Here is a 16,506-nt window from a genome sequence, read left to right on the forward strand (position 1 = left end):
ATCCTTATAATGAACAAAAAGTAAAGTAATTTAAAATCGTCATAGTAGACCTAAAACAAGTTCTTCTCTAATTAAAGATTCTCTACAATATTATAGACCACATTTCTCAGATAAATAGAAAATTCTTTATTTAAAGTGATTTTGTTACAATTGAACACCCGGCCCCATTTAAAAAGAGATTTTGATCTAAGGGAAATATGATGTTATCATTATCCTAATAAACAGTATATCTATGTTGCTTCCTAATTTTTTTCAAGATTTTAGTATTTACATTATAAACAATACGTAAATTGCACTGTAAAAGAAGTACCGGTAAATTTGTAACTTTCCAATTGTCTGTTCATAATTTGTATGTACGGTGTTTATATAAATTTAAACAGAATATTATAGCTTGGTTCTCACCATGGACCTATAATCATAGGTCCATGCTTGGACGCACACAGAAGCAAGGCGCAACGCAATGAGTCGACCAATCATAAGCGACAGTTCAGATGATCCATCGCGTCGTGATTGGTCAAATTACGCTTACGTCCTCGCGTAGCGTCCGTGGGAACCGAACTTTACGATGCCTCATCACGCCGACGCTACAACCAAATGTTGTATAAGATGAACGACTGTCTGGCCGACCGACAAGACAATAACGTTAATGACGTTTTTCAAGATTTATGTTCCAAGCGTGGGTTTATCGGCCTTCCTTTGATCGTAATAAATAAAATGATTATTCAAAATTTGCATTATGTAAAGTTGTCTGTTTGCCTTTTTAATTTTGTTCACAATGTACATGTTTTACAGTTTAAGCAATCGTTAATTATATCTCCATTACCGCACATCATTAATGAGTACATTATTCGTTTATTAATATTCAAAGCATGACTATGATCTTTTCTGGTTGCATTCGTAGCTTACGTCCATGACGTGACTACGAGCTATAAAAACATTTCAGTAAAGCTATTCTGTTGTTCTGTCGGTCCTGCCGACGGTTGATGCAATATCTCTCTTTTTTCGGTTCGACAACATTGTTATCCTTCATATACCATTTCTGCAATAATTCCATGATTCTTTAAAAGAGCCTTTTATCAAAATTTCCATGAGATTGTCCTATACAATGGTTTCCTTCTTCCAATGGGAAGTGCAGAATTCTTCCCGGAATGTTTCAAAAGGTAAATAATAGTTAAACTAAAAAGATAGGCAAGAACTTCCACTCCGGCTAGAATAACAAGAAGCGTCCAGTCTGTGAATAGCAATGGCGTAATAAAGCGAGAGCGTTTTGTAGTTGTTTCTTCCGTCTTTATTTCAGTTGTTGTATTGTAATCCATGTCGTCCGTTGTTGTTGTTGTTAATATATCTTCATCGTCCTATTGAGAAAAAATAAATATTTGTTTGGTTTAACATGCATATTTAATAGGCTTAAGCGCTGTCTACACTATCAAACTACTTTGACAACAAAAGTGTGATGCCCAAATATGGTAGTGGAATGACGTCATTATGTCCATATATGGGCACATCACATTTTGTTGGATAGTGTAGGCAGAGCTTTAAAGGCTGGTGTAATTTGGGCGCTATTTGCACCTGGACATGCCGTAGGAGTTGCGGGCGGTAAAGAGACCGCGAGATGGGTAGAACATGTTAGTTTACACCAGTCTTCTTCACTCCTCTTCAATATAGGATGACATTTAAACTTAATTAGGCAAAGTTTTATTAAATCCATTAAGCTAAGTTCTAAATCAAAATAGCTAATTTGCATATTTATGCAAAATTGAAAAGTTTCTCCCAAACAGCCTATTATTTAAAGCTTGGTTCTCACTAGGACGCAACCCAAGGACGTAAGCCGCAACACAAGCGAATTGACCAATCACAATCGACAGTTCGAATAATCAATCGATTTTGATCAATTCGCGTGTGTTGCGGCTTACGTCCCTGCGTTGCGTCCTAGTGGGAACCAAGCTTTAGTTTTGCATTTTAGTCATTTTCACGGCAGCTGTATGATGTTGTCGTCACCATGGCGTACTAGTTAGTATTTTTTGTAATAGTATATTTATATAAATATATGTGTTAAATAATGAGTTATATTGATGTAGAGACGGCGGTGTATAAGTCGGCGTGGGTGTGAGTTGTCATTTCTTGTTGGCAGACGAATCTCAGAAATAAATTCACGTTGATAGATGAGGTTGTAATTAAACTATGACACGCACCAAAGCCGCACGATTATTAGTTAACTTCCTGCCAGTCCTATTACGATATGTTTTTTTTCCTGCCGTGCATTATTATTATTTTTTTAAATGCACATCGGCCAAGGATTTGACTAGAAACCTCTAGCTAAACAGTCGCACATATCTACTAAAAAAAAGATTAACATAAATATTGCAAATATCTTAACATGTCTGATCGCAGGTCTAAATATTCAAATCAAACAACAATTTATTCATTGCATTGGCAAGATAGCTCATTAATAAAACGTAAAAATTGTATGGAAATTGCCCATAATTAATAAACATATTCGAGCTCTTGAATTTGTCATTTTGTCGATATATTAATATAATAATTTAAAAGGTATAATTACTCGAAAACTTGGTTTCAAACTTTAATTTACAAGTAATTACGGCTATAGTTACGACAAAATCCGTGTACGGTATTATTCTGTTCAAATTTACCATACCCTAGGCCTATACAGAGATTGTTTTCCAGTATGGGATTATAGTATGCACGATTCATACTACAATTACGTCACAAGTATTGGTAAAATGAGATGCCGTTTTTCTGCATTATCTGTTCTAATGTACAATTTCCATTTTGTTACCGTCTGATTCAGCTTGCATTTCAGTGGTAACATTTTTAAAGTGGATAAAGTATTAACGCTTTTACACTAATTCTGCTAATGTAAACGACATTGGTTGCAATAATTAGGCTTAGGAATGTCGTTTAACGGTGGTGATGATAATTAACATATTACTCAGGTGTGTGTTTCTGTGTAAACTGCACACAATGTGTATCGGTAGGCCTAGCTTACCAGTGAAGAATCAGTAGGCCTAGATATTCTAATTAAGGAACGTACTGCCGTGTAAATCGTCGACAACCACGACAAACTATACGTTGGATTATAGGCCTAAGGTAAATATTTAAAGTGCACATGTGGTATAATGGTTAAATGTAATGTATGTTGGCAACATGTGTATGCCACTCGTTTGTTAGATGATATCGCGGCAAATATCGATTTAATTGCGCCGAACATCATTATTTGCAAACAAAACAAATTCGTGATACAAAAATATCGGACTGACATGTTGTCAATACTAAGTGGCTGGTTCGCTCAAAGCTGTACTAATACATGTTACCTTAGGCATGCTAAGTAGGATAGTAAGCTTCTTATTAACAGCTAGGCTGTTAGCTGATGATTGAGAGATCAAACTTTCTCCTAGATGATCGGGACCATTATGTAATTATAATTCACTAATATCTCTATGATTGGACAGAGAACTGTTAAATGATTTTGATACAGATGAACCACACTCATTTGGGATACCTCTATTAAGGAGACACTTTGCTGGGTTATGTATTATAGATCAAATCATAATATATTCATCCCCTGATCCTAGGCCTTCTTTCAAATGCATGTTTTAATACCGTTCTTTAAATGAGCGCCGTAATCATAATATGCACCTCAAACATGCAGGCGCGGATTTAGGCCCCTCCCCTAATTTAAAAAATAAATAAATAATGACTATTTTTATTTTTCTGCAACCCGACGGATCGTTTCTATCATTTTTGAAATATTTAGCTCCTATGCTGGATCCCTGACATGAACGTCACGTCGCAATACAAAACGTAAACGGCAACATATTACCTGTAAGCAAAACAAGCTATTTTAATAAATATTGGAATCGCCGATTTTTAAGATTGATCTTTATTCGTAATGGTAGGCCTACACAATTTACCTGATATTCAGTTGTGTCATAGACTGTTGTATAATCCGGCGATGATCCGGCTTCATCCTCTATTAAAAGTAAACGATAAACATGATTGAGGAATTACAATATTTGTTTTCAATATTAATCTCTGCATGGAATATGAAATGCATTTACGATATATGCTGTGATTGCAATATGTAATATGATCCCCGACATGAGAGAGAAAATTAATGCACGGTGACCATAACTGGGGCTTACATATTAAATTGTATCATACTACAATTCTGCAAAGTTCTTAGGTTCTCTCTAGTACACAAATAAAGTGTGTATAACATGTCATCGAAAAACACAACATTTCATAGTTATCTTATATTCTTATAGGTAATTTCTTAATAGAGTTGGTATATCGTTTATCGATTATCATCAAATTAACCATAAGAATCATAATGCTATATTACAAAAATTAAATATACATGTTGATTGTATAACTTGCCTGTCGTTGGACGTGGAGATGTGGGAAGACAATTTACATACGATGCTAATAGGTATACAAGAGCCATGTAGCTGACAACCCGTACTTGATTATTCAGCATCCGGGTTACTGAGGCCGTCATTGCCATCAGCATTTAGTAACCTTTGAAACCTGCAATATTAATACATAATATTTAAGATAATAGTTATTATGATTACTTTGCATGTATTACTGGAGTATTAATGAGCTATTGGTTCCGTAATAATAATATTACACGGTAAAAATACCATCAATCAAATTGGCCTACAGTAATTATCTTGTTAGCTATAGGGATTATTAACAGTAAAAACATGTCTGCAACGGTCTAATGCTACGGTATGAGCAGTCAAAGTTTGTTCCCAATATCTATGAATGCTTTCCGTCATTCCGACATTACGCTTTCCACGATTTGCTTCAATATTTTTTTCTGTTTTTGGCAGGATGGTTTGTTATTGTGCTATAGTCTACATTTTTTTTATTTCAATCTTTTTTTTATTTGTTTATCCAGTTTTCTGTTGGTATTCTTGTGGTCTTTTTACTTTCGTTTCACTTTCCTTCATTGTTTGTTCACAATAGACAGACGCACTGCAACCAACAGGACATATTGGTACTAATCATAGGCCTGTATTTTGGTTGCTCTGATCTGTATATTATACTTACACATATCACATTGTTTACATAACGGTTAAAGTAATAAATAATGATTTGAGTGATTTGCCATGTTTCTGCGATAAACTGTTTTTATTCTCCACTAATTTGCTTTAAACAAAGAATAATTAACAGAATTGTTCTGTTTACATCATTAGGTATAAAGTAATTATGATATTGCTTTCTGTTGGTCCTGATTAAATCTATTAAAACTGTATATACACTATGTTGTTTTGCATTTTTATGGCGCATTATCCGTAATTATAATCTTAATCGCTTCTGAAAATCGTGAACATGAATTTGTAGGCCTATGAGCTATAAAACTGTGTTCTTAATTCACAGTAATAAAATGTTACAACCCTCCGTGTTTAAAAACAATGCATTATTCAAACTGCGGATTAATGTTTCACCTTAAAGACTGTGTGTATGTTGGATTGGTGGTTGACATGTTGCAGAGTTACTGCAATTAACAGAGGAAATTGTAGGCATATACTGTATCTTGATATTCGAAAATGTCTTATTCCTCGAATTTGTTTTAATACCATCTCACCAAAATATTAATTTGTGTAGATCTATAAAATCTGTACTGATGTACATTCATTTTTTTCTTGTTCATTCATCCATTATTATATCATGATTATTATCATTATAATCGTGGTATCGGGGAAGAGTCATCCTCACCATTGTTAAATCTAACATCTTGATATTCGAAAATGTCTTCCTCAATTTGTTTTAATACCATCTCGCTAAAATCTCTTTCAGCTGTTTTTTGTCTTGTTGCTTGATATTAATCCAAGTGATTCCAAATAATGACCAAAGCTCCTAAGCTCTGTCTACACTTTTAAAGTATAGTTTGACAAAAAAAAGTGTGATGTGCCCAAATATGGTAGTGATATGATGCCATCCGTGTCCATGGGCACATCACTACAATTTTTTTTGGTCGCATAACGTTTGATAGTATGGACAGAGCTTAACGTTCTAACAAAACTCTGGCAATAACTGAATTGAATGATCTATCTTTAAGTTTGGTTCAGAAAGCACATTCACGAGTCACATTATGCATTACACCCACTCTGATATTCAACAGCATGCATCATACTTAGGTGGTGAACGTTATACAGCTAGCTGTGCGATATAATTGGACTTTCATTAATAAAGGTAAAGCACTAGTGACATAACTCAAGTGAAACCCTAAACACGAACGCCATGTAAAATCAATACTAGACAGGTCCGGTATTCAAGTAGTCTAATAACAGAGATATTGCGTTGCTGGCTAGATTAAATTTGAGTGAAAAAGAGTATACCTACTATAACTTAATATTACAATTTAATACAGTACTGTATAGTCTTTATTGCAAGTGTTTGAGCTGAAGTAATGAACCTTCACAGTGTTAAATTAAAACACATCAGTTAATTAGGCTGCTCCTTAGAAGTTCATTAAAATAGTTTTTAGAACAGGGCCTTTAGCAATTCTTATTTATTTTATTTATTTATTTTATGTGAACCATAAAATGAGGGTGATGCATCCAGCAATTGCTGATCATTTGAAAACCTCAAAACAGATACAATACACAAAATACAACAATAAAAGTAAAGTTAAATAAAACAAAAGCCTAAAAAAAAATAAATTACATGAGAATTTCAGTAAATAATGTTAAATTAAGAAAAAATAATAAATATATATACTTAGATCTAAGTTTATTTAGAATCTGTTCTTTGAGAAGACCGAATCTAAGCCTTGCTTTCAAGTGTCATTGGTTCAAATCTAAGTCGAGATCTCACGATAATTTAGAAGGGTAGGATAGGATAGGACAGTTTCAGTTTCTGACGTGACGAATCTAAAGTCGATGCGTGTGCAATGCGAATATGCATCATGCGCACGATATGTCCTATCTTTACATATAGGCCTATTGCAATCGTAGCGTGTTTATAGCGAACGTGGGCTTTGTAGTGAAATCACACAGATGACTTAGTAATTAGGTTCACTAAATGGGATAATTGTTAACAATAATATCAACCCATTAAATAAATCAAATTTAGTTTACAATTAGTATTGAGTGTCTGATGAGTGACGTCAATACAATAATATTAATTTGTGTTGGTCTATATAAAATCTGCACTGGTGCGCCTTTTTATTTTTGCCTTTTGTGACAACAAATTGTGATGTTTCCAAATATGGAAGTGATATACACAACTATGGTAGTGATATGACATTATCATGTCCATATATGGGCACATCATATTCTTGTGTCATATAAAGTTTGATAGTATAGACAAAGCTTTAAATGTTGATGATACAAATTGAGACGATCTCTACCTATATATAGGCCTAATAACGTAGACTCTCGCAGACAATGTTTGATGAAATGTAGAATTGTCTGGTTACCTAATAATCATATTCTTGCCGTCATTTACTAATATTATATTGTGATGATGTCTGGTTACGATATCTTAAATCAACACGATTCTCGATGTATTGCTATTGCATCGTCACTTTGCTATAAATATGACTTTATTTCGCTTCATTACCGTGATGTCTTTTGCAGAACATTAGGCCTAATTCACCACGTAATAAAATAGTGTTTCTCGAAATGTCAAAATAGAACAGTAATAGGTAGTTTGTGTCCAATTTGGTTTGTTCTGATGCTTTAACAGTAAATTCAAATACTTCTACCCATTAGTGACGTGGGTTTATATACACACACGATATACGTTTGTGAATAGCGAGCAAATACGCACTTTCTAATATTCTATTTTTGTACAGCTCTCTTGACGATATTAAAACCTACAAATAGTAAATATTCCGACGTTTGCATAGTTGTATATAGATGATATTGTATATTGTATATTGCGATGATGAAGGGCTAGTGTTGCCCGAAATCTCTGCTATTTCTTCTCGATGTTATCGTTTTTATTTGATTTCGTACTGATGAAGGGCTAGTGTTGCCCGAAAGCTCTGCTATTTTTTCTCGCTTTTATCGTTTTGATTTCGCACTGATGAAGGGCTAGTGTTGCTCGTAAGCTGTGCTATTTTTTCTCGCTGTTATCGTTTTTATTTCATTTCGCACTGATGAAGGGCTAGTCTTGCCCGAAAGCTCTGCTATTTTTTCTAGCGTTGATTTTGTTTTTTTGCTTATTTTATTTGTATCTCCATTGACATCCAGCCACTGATACCGACAACATTGTAATTTTTCAGTAATTTGCCTTTGGGTGTATAACATATTAACTCATATGTATACGTTATATAAGACCGCCCTTAGGGCCTACTCAATCACAAATAGTTTTCTTTTAGTTCATTATGAAAGATAGTCTGTTACACTATTAATCTAACCACAAGATACCCCCACTCTCCCCACTCCAATTCCACGCAATATAAAAAGGCAAATCGTATAATTGCAGGCCCTAAATAAACGTATCTTAATTGCCAACAAGGTAGTAATATTAAATAAGACCACAGACATTCTCACCAATTAGTTTTTTCCAATTTGATTAATTAGATAGAAATTTAATAGTCGAAATTAATTAGAAAATGTCTGATTTTTATAGTATAAACTCTTCTTAATTTAAAAGAGTGTAATAGGCCATATTTAACAAGGCCTCCTATCATTTCCAAACTTCCAAATTGTTTGCATACAGAATGTTTATCTAGCGTCGTCCCGTCCCAGGCGATATAAGTACTTGATAAATCATATTCGTATAATATTGGTTATTGATCATTTGTCGAACAAAATTTACTTTTATTGGCTGGTATTACAGCATAAGCTTAACTAAAACGTGCTTATGAGGCGGAAAAGGCGAGGCTCAAGGCATATTTCTATCCTGTATATTCGGGTAAAAGTGTCTATAGTTTGTTTTTTTTCTCTTTTGTGGCGCAAACACCACTTTTATTCACATTCATATTATTTCATATTACATAAAATCGTATTATTTAACATAAGTAACATTTTTACATATATGAATTCTGTATATTACTCCCTTTTTCATTAATTTTCTTATATTTTGCTATACACAGGATCATCATTATCATCTATCCCGTTTTAAAATAGTTTACACATTTTCATTTGTTTGTTTTTAAAAAAACTAGCACCATTTGCATTGCAGATTTTTTTTCACTTTTGTTGTGTAACATAAACTGAATATATTTAAAATTAATTCATGCAATATAATTATGCTACATTGTATGGTAAAATAAATATAATAAAACACATTTAAATCAAACCTACGGCAGTCATATTAACTACATTAGATTTAAAGACCACCCATGGATTTTGACAAAACGGTTTTTTTTAATTCATTATATATTTTTATTTTATAAATAGAATAGGTAGCGATGGTATATAACTGTTTTTTTGTACAATTTCCACTGCCAAGAATGAGTGTTAATACATAAAATTAGCACATTACTGATATCATTCAGAACATTTAGTGGACGGTCTATGTAGGAGATTTATCTGAAATGGAAACCCAGTAACCAATGTGCAGTTTTAGTAGGGTTTCATTTCGAGGTCTCTGTTTTCACATAACAATTGTGTAGGCCGGCATGTATTAACTTTAATTAAGTTAAACGGATATAGTTACAGAAATAACCATTTTACCAATCTACAACGTGTACCCCGTTTTCTTCCTAAAATATATCGACCTATTTATGTATAATAAATGCAAATATACAAGTCAATTAATGTAATCCTCGGATAACTCAAACATAAGTATATTACGATGATTGCGATCACAGCGATTGGTTTTATTTTGACTAGAATTAAAAAACTTTCCATTATTAAATAAGTCCATGATTTATTATATCAATACATTTATAGGCCAACACATTACACGCGCGCGTCTATAAGTGATCGAATTGGTCGAACTATATTTAATCAAAATTAGTTCAGTAGGTCTACTTACCAGATTTCCAAATCAAAGACGGTAAATGTGAAAGCCCATTCATATTATCAATAGGTATGGTTGAGTTCGCGTATATTCAAGTGATCATGGCAGGCGTACCTTGCATACTGCATCGATGCGTTCGACCGGCTTACTCTTGGTAGATTGAAATATTAATGTGTGACGTCACAATATTCAATACGACGTCGAGGGCGACCCGTACTGACGGAATGATAACGGGTTGAAAAAAAAATGTTGAAGGTATATAATTACGGTATATCAATTCGACGTCTTCAAAAGACGCATACATTAAAGCACACTTTCGTTTTGGTTACAATATAAATTTATTTGTAATTTATAAACATTTTACTAATTGAACAAGTTTAAAGCTCTGTCTACACTATCAACCTAGTTTTACAAAAAAAGTGTGATGTGCCCAAATATGGTAGTGATATGATATCATCATGTCCATATATAGGCACATCACATTTTACATTGTCACATCAAGTTTGATAGTGTAGACAGAGCTTAACAAAGACTTTTTAACACAATTTAAAAAATTTTAAATTTTGAAATTTTTTCTTTCAATTTTTTCCTTCAATTTTTTCCTACAATGACATAATCAATTCGATCATACTATAGGCCCAATTAAAATTAAAAATGTTAAAATGTTCTCTGCGTCTTTAATCATCGTTATTTTATTTAATCATCATCTTTATCTTCATCTGTTTTACATATTCCTTTATGTATTTTTTTTTTCAATTTATCAGAGATAATCTAAATGGAGATAAGGAAAGTCAGTCAAGCTCCAATGGACAATGGCAGACTACGACAATCCTATCATGTAGTGGATAGCACCATCATCATGAAGGCATTGAGGTAAATGTTTCAATACATTATCATAATCAACATAATACTGCAATGTAAACTTATTTATTACATCTAAATGTTTTATATTTTAAAGCAATGTGTATTTAAACCATTTCCTAGTAGGATTTCAATAAAAAAAATGTCCTAAAAGCAAAAAAATGGCATGTTCAGATTCCACAGGCAGACTTTTCTATACACCTTTTCACTGTTTCATGCGATACAGTAAGGAAATACAGTACCATAACAAAAGCATCACTTATTTTTTCTTGCGGAACCGTCCACCACCCCTCCCTCTTCCACCTCTCCCTCTTCCACCTCTTTTCCTCCGACCTCTAGACTGTGGTTTTGATGTCGTCGGGAAATATGATTTTTCATTAACCTGTCCTCCCCTCTTTGGTTTGTTGTTAAACTGATTGTTATAATCTATGAAACCAGAAGGCATGTTTTTGATGTTACGGAAAGCTTTGATCGGAGAATCGCTAACGTCAAATTCTCCACCTGTTGGCGTATCCTCGTTGTCGCTGTACTCATCTATTTCAACATCATCTTCAACATCATAATCTCCGTCGTCGTCCTCCTGGGTTTTTTTGTGACTGAACTCAATGAGATCATCAAGATCGCCCTCTTCCATTTCTTCTTCGTCTTCTATTTTTTCTTTTTTTCTTGTACTTCTTTTAGCAGTTTTTCTTACCCTTCATGAAGAAATACATCAGTCATTTTTAAAAAATGGAAAAAAAAACAACAAATTTCCTGCCCCCTAAACACCACTTAATAGTACCACATGCCCTTAGCTTAGGGCGCTAAAGGACTTTAGAGGGGAATATTTAGGATTGAAGTTGAGTACTAACATGTATTCTCTGTCTACACTATCAAACTAGTTTGACAAAAAAAAGGTGTGATGTACCCAAATATGGTGGTGATATGCCTAAATATGATAGTTATATGACATCATCATGTCCATATATGGGTACATCACATTTTTTGGTCACATAAAGTTTTATAGTGTAGACAGAGCTTTAGTGCCTAAAGTTACAGTAGGTATGTGTGGTACTTTTATGTATAACATTGTGTGGCGTATTCATGTTCACCTATGTTTGTGGTCATGACAATAACTAATTAACTTATCTACAGAACTGTGTCATACTGTAAACATAATACCTTTCACCTATAGAAGTAGACGGTCGCTGACTTTCAACGTGTAAGCTTTCTTCCATGTTCTGCTTTTCAAGTTCTGCGTTCACATGTTCAGGGTACTCAGATTTTGGTACAAGCTTCTTGCACATAAAACAAGTTTCCATGGCTTCTTCTTTGACCCTATGTGGTGAGAAATAGATTTATTCAGACACTACAACCTCAAAAATATGCTCACCTAAGGAACTTACAGACAGTGTATACAGTGGACAGCCACTGAGTCTATTTACTGCACATAAGGAATAACCAGAGAGTTGTTTAGCAATCCTAGACACCGAATTGAGTAATTGGTTTTGATTGTTGATTGGATTAAGATGGTTGGTTACCAATCCCAGGGTCTTGGTTTTAAATCCTGTAAGATGCCAAGATTGTTTTTAATTAAAATATAACTCCACTTCCAAAACGTTTATGACTTTGTGTAGATCATCTTGTGAAAAGGGTTACCACTGTTGAGGAAAGCGAATGAAATGACTTTGTATCCTTGGTAATTTGCCTAAATTACTGAACAATCTAGTATGGATGTCTACTGGTTACCTGTTCTTTGATTGTTGTTTAGTTTTTTGTCTTTTAGTTGCTTTTGGCGCACTTATTGACATCTGTTTTCTACCAACCATATCAGACACAACTTGATCAATATGGTCTGGACCACTGCTGATGTTGTCGTGCGATGTTCTACAAAATAATATAAGCTTTTTTAAAAAAGATATAAATATTGATTTTATTGCGGGTTTTATATAGTCTGTTGTATGAAAGTGTTACTTTAACAGAATTTCTTTGAGTTTATCATCCTGTTTGTTCTCAACATTAGGATTATTGGATTCTGAAAGTGCCCCCTTCAACAGCGAATGATTCAATGCCAATAAAAATTAAATTCACAATAAAACCTGATTTAAGTTCAAATATCTTAGTTTATATTACAATTTGTGGTACTCTCATAAAATTTGATCTATCATACTTGTAAAAGTTCATTGGTGTGCTGGTATTTTTCTAAAAACTGAACATAAATTGTAATTGTTCTCATTTCAGTTAATATGACTGTAATAGTAAACTTCACTTCAGTTTATGCTTGCAATTTGATTGGTTAATTTCATATCATGCTCTAGTGAATGCTCAGTTTTTTTGTAAACATTTTTTAGAATTTTATGGAACGCATGGCTGGTTAATAACTGTCCTACTCGACAGCCAAAATCCAAGCGCTACAGTTTTTAGTTAGCCTCTCGTCTAACCTTTGACATTCATTCAAGATGGAAGCAATGGATTAATTGAACAAAAGTTTACGTTGGAAATGTAGGTGTGCTAGTAAAGATATAATAACACTTTTGTATTTATTGAATGGGGAGTATATTTTTATTCATTGAAAGACAGAATCAGGCTGTTCTACTGTACAGTATTTCTCATCATTCAACTACTCATAGTTAGTTAAACGTGTCTAAAGCTCTGTCTACACTATCAAACTAGTTTGACAAAAAAAAGTATGGTAGTGATATTCCCAGATATTGTAGTGTTATGACATCATGTCCATATATGGACATTTTTTTGTCACATAAAGTTTGATAGTGTAGACAAGTACAAGACAAATATAATATGTACCTTCTTGATGTTTCTAATAAATCTTCATCACTACTACTAGAAATTCTATATACATCTCCTGTGAAATAACAAATTAAAATGATGATTTAATTTATTATAAAACATGATATGCTTATTTGAACCACTTATATATTTAATAAGCAGGTGGACAACTCATACCTTCTTCAGCAGGTTTAAATATTGTCTTTTTTTTGCTACCATATTTGGCTACTGGCGTTGTTACTGCTTCACTGTAAAAGGAATCGAAAAGAAAAATGAGAAATTAGTTTTTAAAGGAAACATGGGGCAATAAGAATTTACGTGACAAGGCCATAGCGAGGTTCTTCAAAATTACTAAAGAATGGTGGGTGGTGCATGGCATGGTCGGTGAGTAACAGTTTCATTTCACAAATGTATTGATTTCCCCCAAGTAGGCCTCCATTTTAAGCCTTTTTACTTGGGGTACCCAAGTCTAGGACTCTCTTATCTTCTCCTCTTCCATCCAACACTATTTAGTAAAAAGTGCGATTTGTAAAGTACTACTCCTCCCTTATTCGTTGTAGTATTGAGCTAGGATTTCGCATGAATATACTACAGGGACATGTCCTCAAAGCTATAGAGCCGGATTTTTAAATTTCAAAACCGGATGCAGCCATATGACGTCTCGAAGATGGTACCGTATAGCCATATAAACTATTTGGTAGTGAGGTTATTGATGTGTATGCGACGTCACATCCCGTCTTATGACGTCATTACAGCTTCTTTTGCTGTACCCCGAGTATCGCACATTCATGCTTGTTTGTTTTGTACAAATCAAAGGGGAAACTGATGAATCAACAGTGTACTATATAGACTTTTTGACATGGCTACGAATAAAAATAATGTATGAAGCTTACAAGCGTCCTAATTCATGTGTCACCAAATAATCAAATTCCGGCATACCATATATTTTTTTTGATCATATGATACAAAACCATACTCTTAGTTTCTGTAACTACTGTACCCATTACCAATCACTACAATAAGTTAGTGTCTATCTTTAAACTACCGTACCTGAACAACCAACCACCAGTATGGTCATGCTCCATTTGGCTGCCAGTCGAGTTATCATCTTCAGAATTTAACACTTCTGTTATTTCAATAGGCTCAGTCTCTTTATTTGAAGTTTCTAAAGTATTCAAAATCAGAATTCAAAGCCAGTTAAAATTATTGTAAACATCATTTTAAATATCAATTTAATAAAAATGTTTGTCAGTAACTCTCTGCTTTAGTTGGTTATAAGTGATTTTAAATTTTTCTTATTTATTTACCTTCTTCTATAGGACCATTACATTCTGATGCATGTTGTACAATCATGTCTGGATGAAAGAGAACATTGCACAATGGACAAGCAATACCATTCTAGAAAAAATAAATACAAACTTAAACTCTGTCTACACTATCAAACTTAAATGTGAAAAAAAATGTCACTACTGTACTGTATTTGGGCACATCACACTTTTTTTGTTAAACTAGTGTAATAGTGTGGACAGAGCTTTAAATATCAATAATATGTAAGAGGAAAGTATTAATCGGTTTAAAGTAATGACACAGTAGAGCCCCTAATAAAGCGTGGTTTCCACTAGAGACGCGATGCAAGCACGTATACGCAACACAAGCTTGTTGACCAATGACAAGCCACTGTTCGAATAATCCACTTGTGATTGGTCAAATTACTTACGTTGCGTTACGTCATTGCGTTGCGTCGCTAGTGGGAACCAAGCTTAAGGAGACAACATCTGGAAAGTGTCCCCTGAATAGGGGTTATAACTGTATTTTTAGATTTTTCATATCTAACCTTTTCTATATCAAAATTCGTTAGTTTTGAAGATGGGCTTTCACTGCGTTGACTTTGTAATGGAATTTCAGGAGATTGTTCACGTGGCCTTGACCTTAGACCTCTGCTTGTGGAAGCACCGGTATCAGCTCGACGTTTGCGTGCAAAAAAGCCTTGAGAATTGTCTGGTCGCTTCTCTCTTATCACAATAGGTCCAGATCCAGATGATACGTCACTATCGTTACCATCCTGAAAGTGTTTTTTGGGTTCATTTTCATTTTGATGAGGTTCTTTATCATCCTCAAGTATAGATTCAATTACATGATCCAATACTGCATCATCATCTACAAAATTGTCAGATTTTAATTTTAAATCATTGGAGGATTTATCTTCAGAATTCTCAGTTGATTTGTCTACATTTTGTGAGTCTATATGACCTGAAGGTTGTCCTGATTGTCCATCTGCATCTTGACCATCATCAGTTTCCTGGTCTGACTCCACAATTTGAACTGGACTGTCATTTAACAGGGAATCATCAAGTTGCTCATTTATATCATTTTCAAAAAAAGGTTGCGTTTCTCCCGCATATAAAACATCATCGTCAAGAATTTCTTCATTCTTAATATCATGGCGGCTTTTTTCTGGATTCTTTTGTTGCTTACTTAATTTTGGTTTCTTTGGCTCGGTTTCAAAATCGGAATCGGATGTGTTGTGTATTACGCTTTGCGTTCGTCGTTTCCGAGCAGAATTCAGATTACGACGATTATTTTCAACTGGCGCGTCACTCTGAGATGTTACAGTTTTTCCCGACTTATTAATTTCTTCAGGTTCATCATCGCTACTGTCAAAAAAGACAAACGGTTTTTCGGAACGTTTACGATATTTCAGGCAGCCCCTCATAAATGGGCCGACCTGAACAGGTGACCCCATAGCGGCAAATTTGGAGAGTTTACGTTGAGCGCTTCTAAATATTTTTAGTTGTTTGTTTAACATAGTAAGAATAATAGAAGTGTAATCGTTGGCATTTACATTGTCAGGAGCATATAATGGTTTTAATTTCTTTAAAATCTGAATAAACAAAAGAAATAAATATTCAATCATCATAAAATTATACACAA

The 16,506-nt window shown here is 33.8% G+C and overlaps 2 protein-coding genes and 1 long non-coding RNA gene across 3 annotated transcripts in view; 1 reads left to right on the forward strand and 2 right to left on the reverse strand.

The window, feature by feature from the left end:
* LOC144837361 (uncharacterized) overlaps positions 1-13,285 on the forward strand; it is a 260,004-nt gene extending 246,719 nt beyond the window's left edge. The window contains exons 2-4 of the long non-coding RNA XR_013611466.1: positions 2,955-3,108; positions 10,713-10,821; positions 13,140-13,285. This is a non-coding gene — a long non-coding RNA (uncharacterized LOC144837361). The remainder of the gene's footprint in view (positions 1-2,954; positions 3,109-10,712; positions 10,822-13,139) is intronic.
* On the reverse strand, positions 729-10,091 carry LOC144837357 (uncharacterized). Its single transcript, XM_078692427.1, has 4 exons — positions 9,964-10,091; positions 4,399-4,548; positions 3,933-3,991; positions 729-1,355 (listed from the first exon to the last, which is right to left on the reverse strand). Exons 2-4 carry the CDS (start codon positions 4,529-4,531, stop codon positions 1,077-1,079), a joined length of 471 nt encoding a protein of 156 aa, XP_078548553.1. The 5' UTR covers positions 4,532-4,548; positions 9,964-10,091; the 3' UTR covers positions 729-1,076.
* On the reverse strand, positions 10,405-16,451 carry LOC144837350 (uncharacterized). The gene is made up of 8 exons (XM_078692419.1): positions 15,410-16,451; positions 14,883-14,973; positions 14,626-14,740; positions 13,753-13,823; positions 13,594-13,651; positions 12,538-12,675; positions 11,971-12,126; positions 10,405-11,504 (listed from the first exon to the last, which is right to left on the reverse strand). The coding sequence occupies exons 1-8, from the start codon at positions 16,379-16,381 to the stop codon at positions 11,069-11,071; spliced, it is 2,037 nt and encodes a 678-aa protein (XP_078548545.1). The 5' UTR covers positions 16,382-16,451; the 3' UTR covers positions 10,405-11,068.
* Between the last annotated feature and the right edge of the window lie 55 nt (positions 16,452-16,506).

Source organism: Antedon bifida, chromosome 3 (genome assembly GCF_963402885.1).
Source record: "Antedon bifida chromosome 3, ecAntBifi1.1, whole genome shotgun sequence".
Taxonomy (NCBI): Eukaryota; Metazoa; Echinodermata; class Crinoidea; order Comatulida; family Antedonidae; genus Antedon; species Antedon bifida.

What these genes read in the sequence shown, in the direction of transcription:
- LOC144837357 (XM_078692427.1), bottom strand. Translation starts at nt 4,531, where the DNA reads ATGCTGATGGCAATGACGGCCTCAGTAACCCGGATGCTGAATAATCAA. An exon ending in ATCTCCACGTCCAACGACAG is followed by an intron (nt 3,992 to 4,398) that starts GCAAGTTATACA and finishes TACTTTTAATAG; the next exon opens with AGGATGAAGCCGGATCATCG. An exon ending in ATGACACAACTGAATATCAG is followed by an intron (nt 1,356 to 3,932) that starts GTAAATTGTGTA and finishes TTTTCTCAATAG; the next exon opens with GACGATGAAGATATATTAAC.
- LOC144837350 (XM_078692419.1), bottom strand. Translation starts at nt 16,381, where the DNA reads ATGTTAAACAAACAACTAAAAATATTTAGAAGCGCTCAACGTAAACTC. An exon ending in CGAATTTTGATATAGAAAAG is followed by an intron (nt 14,974 to 15,409) that starts GTTAGATATGAA and finishes TATTTTTTCTAG; the next exon opens with AATGGTATTGCTTGTCCATT. An exon ending in ATTTAAACCTGCTGAAGAAG is followed by an intron (nt 13,652 to 13,752) that starts GTATGAGTTGTC and finishes GTTATTTCACAG; the next exon opens with GAGATGTATATAGAATTTCT.